General features: G+C 54.8%; 1 protein-coding gene across 1 annotated transcript; it reads left to right on the top strand.

Moving 5' to 3' along the window:
- The first annotated feature begins 248 nt into the window (after window positions 1-248).
- LOC123769599 (uncharacterized) lies at window positions 249-1,484 on the top strand. The gene has a single exon (XM_069308932.1). It carries the CDS (start codon window positions 249-251, stop codon window positions 1,482-1,484), a length of 1,236 nt encoding a protein of 411 aa, XP_069165033.1.
- Window positions 1,485-3,694: the final 2,210 nt, after the last annotated feature.

Below are 3,694 nucleotides of genomic sequence, written 5' to 3'. Positions count from 1 at the left end.
GGTGCTGCTGCCGCTGGGTGCTAGTGCTGGTGCTGCTGGGTGCTGGTGGTGCTGCTGGTACTGCTGGTGCTGGTGGTGCTGCTGCTGGTGGTGGTGCTGCTGCTGGTGGTGGTGCTGCTGCTGGTGGTGGTGCTGCTGCTGGTGGTGGTGCTGCTGCTGGTGGTGGTGCTGCTGCTGGTGGTGTACAAACACCTTCCACAATAAGACGCGTCGCTGTCTTCCCTCCACATTATTTGCACCATTCCCACATGAACGTCGACCACGCCCACCCTCGCTGGCTCATTCACTCACACTCACAACACTCACCCGCCGAGGCCCTCAGACCCAGACCAGCTCCACCAGCCCAGCCCCAGCGACCACCCCCAACTTCCCCCCTACCAGCCCGGTCACGCCCGGCCCTCTCACCGTCCTCTTACCTCACTACAACCACCCTCCCCAGCCCACCTCTACATCACCAGCCCACCTCTACATCACCAGCCCACCTCTACATCACCAGCCCACCTCTACATCACCAGCCCACCTCTACATCACCAGCCCACCTCCACATCACCAGCCCACCTCCACATCACCAGCCCACCTCCACATCCCCAGCCTACCTCCACATCACCAGCCCACCTCCACATCACCAGCCCACCTCCACATCACCAGCCCACCTCTACATCACCAGCCCACCTCCACATCCCCAGCCCACCTCCACATCACCAGCCCACCTCCACATCCCCAGCCCACCTCCACATCCCCAGCCCACCTCCACATCCCCAGCCCACCTCCACATCCCCAGCCCACCTCCACATCACCAGCCCACCTCCACATCACCAGCCCACCTCCACATCCCCAGCCCACCTCCACATCCCCAGCCCACCTCCACATCCCCAGCCCACCTCCACATCCCCAGCCCACCTCCACATCCCCAGCCCACCTCCACATCCCCAGCCCACCTCCACAACACCAGCCCACCTCCACATCACCAGCCCACCTCCACATCACCAGCCCACCTCCACAACACCAGCCCACCTCCACATCACCAGCCCACCTCCACATCACCAGCCCACCTCCACATCCCCAGCCCACCTCCACATCCCCAGCCCACCTCCACATCCCCAGCCCACCTCCACAACACCAGCCCACCTCCACATCACCAGCCCACCTCCACAACACCAGCCCACCTCCACATCCCCAGCCCACCTCCACATCACCAGCCGACCTCCACATCACCAGCCCACCTCCACAACACCAGCCCACCTCCACATCACCAGCCCACCTCCACAACACCAGCCCACCTCCACATCACCAGCCCACCTCCACATCCCCAGCCCACCTCCACATCACCAGCCCACCTCCACATCACCAGCCCACCTCCACAACACCAGCCCACCTCCACATCACCAGCCCACCTCCACAACACCAGCCCACCTCCACATCACCAGCCCACCTCCACAACACCAGCCCACCTCCACATCACCAGCCCACCTCCACATCACTAGCCCACCTCCACATCCCCAGCCCACCTCCACAACACCAGCCCACCTCCACATCACCAGCCCACCCCCACATCACCAGCCCACCTTCACATCACCAGCCCACCTCCACAACACCAGCCCACCTCCACATCCCCAGCCCACCTCCACAACACCAGCCTACCTCCACATCACCAGCCCACCCCCACATCACCAGCCCACCCCCACATCCCCAGCCCACCTCCACATCACCAGCCCACCTCCACATCACCAGCCCACCACAATCCCTCATGGTGAAGCACGGTCCACCACCCTTGCCCACATGCTGGGAACAAACGCATCTCAACAAGGGGGCGTCTGTGCCTGATGGTGGTGTGTATCTCCCACGTGGAGCTCAGCAGCAGTACTGGTCGCCAGCCATGTAGCGTGTGCAACATTTGGCTGTGATCTTCACTCTGATTATTCTTAATGTCACCAATTTTAGCAATTACTTTCTAAGTGCCCATAACGTCTTTAAATATGAATGCGGGAGCTGCATCTCGTCTGCATAGATACTATGTCTGCCTAGATACCATGTCTGCCTAGATACCTTGTCTGCCTAGATACCTTGTGTTATGACCCCGTGTAGCCTGGTGGAACGAGTCTACCCAGTGAGAGTTATTCTGCCGCCCGGACCTGATTGAGAGGTCAAAGGAAAGATGTATATATTAAATATATAATAATCGTCAATGAATAATTTAAAAATATGAGCATTTACATAAGTAAAATGAAATGAGATGTAGATACTTTGGAGACGTGAAGTGATGCTACGAGGAGGTCGTGACCTCACTTGACTTACAACAGTCGTCAGAGATGGTGTGTACGTCGTGATCTCCTGGGAGAAGGAAGGGTATAGTTCTCTGTGTTAGTGGTGGAGCGAAGACTACTTGATGGCAAGTGTGAGGAAGCTGTAGGGGAACTTCGTAAACCATTTCTCTGTGATTTTGATAAATTAGCGGCGACCTGGAAGTGTGTGTCGGTCGCTCCTTTGTGGAACTCTAATTGTGTTGCTTCTTCGAGAGGAAGGAAGCAAGCAAGTGTTTCTGTTGTGGCGCCTGCTGGGCAACTCCGTATACTCAAATCTAGACCAGAAGAGCTGTGAGGCAGTTTTAAAGAAACTTTGTTAGAGGTCTTAGAGGACGCCATCTTGGAGGGCCGGAGTTGAACGCCCTCGAGCTACGAATTCTGCTGTAAGCTCATGTAGCAGTTGTTATAGTGGTGGCCTGTGCTTGTGTGCCAGCGATCATGGCGAGTGTTTATGTATGTAGGATGTACATTTTTATTGTGGCACTGAGCTAAAATAGACGGTTAGAAATATGAGAACATTCTGGAGGGAGGAGTGGTACGTCCTCCCTCGCCGATGGTCAAGTGCTGACTGAGGGGCGTCGCGACCAGGGCGGCGGCCCCAGCGACGGGTCAAGACATATTCTCAGTGTGGACTCGTCCATTATGGGGGAGTACCAGTGCCGTGACACATTAGTGTTTAAGGGATGTCAAAAGAAGGAGTTTTTTGGAGGAGCTTCACTGACATTCAAGGAGGACTTCATGTACAGCTGACTGGAGGAACTGCAGGAGTACCTCACTTGATATCTTGAGGACCCTAATTGAGGATTGTACTAGGGGGGACCTCGAGTAATGGAACAGAATTTTCCGGACACGTTGAGGTTTAAGGGAGTGCTTGATTGCGTTTGGACATGAAAGGCGCAGTGCAAGGTGAAAGATTGATGCTTTTGTAGAGTAGGAAATATGTGAATATTTTATGTGCCAAGTATTACAGCCTAAAGCAGTAAAGGGAGCAGAAGGTTGTAGGCTGAAGTTTAAGCAGCAGCCTGATACAGTTATAGGGTGGGGACATAAGGCGATATTGGAGTGTTATCTATTGGTAGCAGACTAAGAGGTTTCATTTGTTATATCTATTCCTGTATGTTCTTATGTATTAAATGTTATATTTGTTAGCTGCCTTTTGCTCTTATCCTGGTGAGGCTTCCTGGCTAGAGAGAGGGAGAGAATGACACGGCTATAATTTGGGTGACAGTTGACTACATGTAACTAAGGGGGATTGAGAGATCATCCCACAGTAAGGAGAGTGCGGGGAGACATGGCGGCGCAAGAGCGGGTGTGTACTCATGACAACTAGGCAGTGTGAGCCGTACCCCTGAAATAAATGTGACACTGAACCCCTCTCCCAGAACCAGACG

This window comes from Procambarus clarkii, chromosome 63 (assembly GCF_040958095.1).
Source record: "Procambarus clarkii isolate CNS0578487 chromosome 63, FALCON_Pclarkii_2.0, whole genome shotgun sequence".
NCBI classification, from domain to species: domain Eukaryota; kingdom Metazoa; phylum Arthropoda; class Malacostraca; order Decapoda; family Cambaridae; genus Procambarus; species Procambarus clarkii.
The sequence above is the reverse complement of the archived record's forward strand: the minus strand, read 5'-3'. Positions and strand labels throughout refer to the sequence as shown.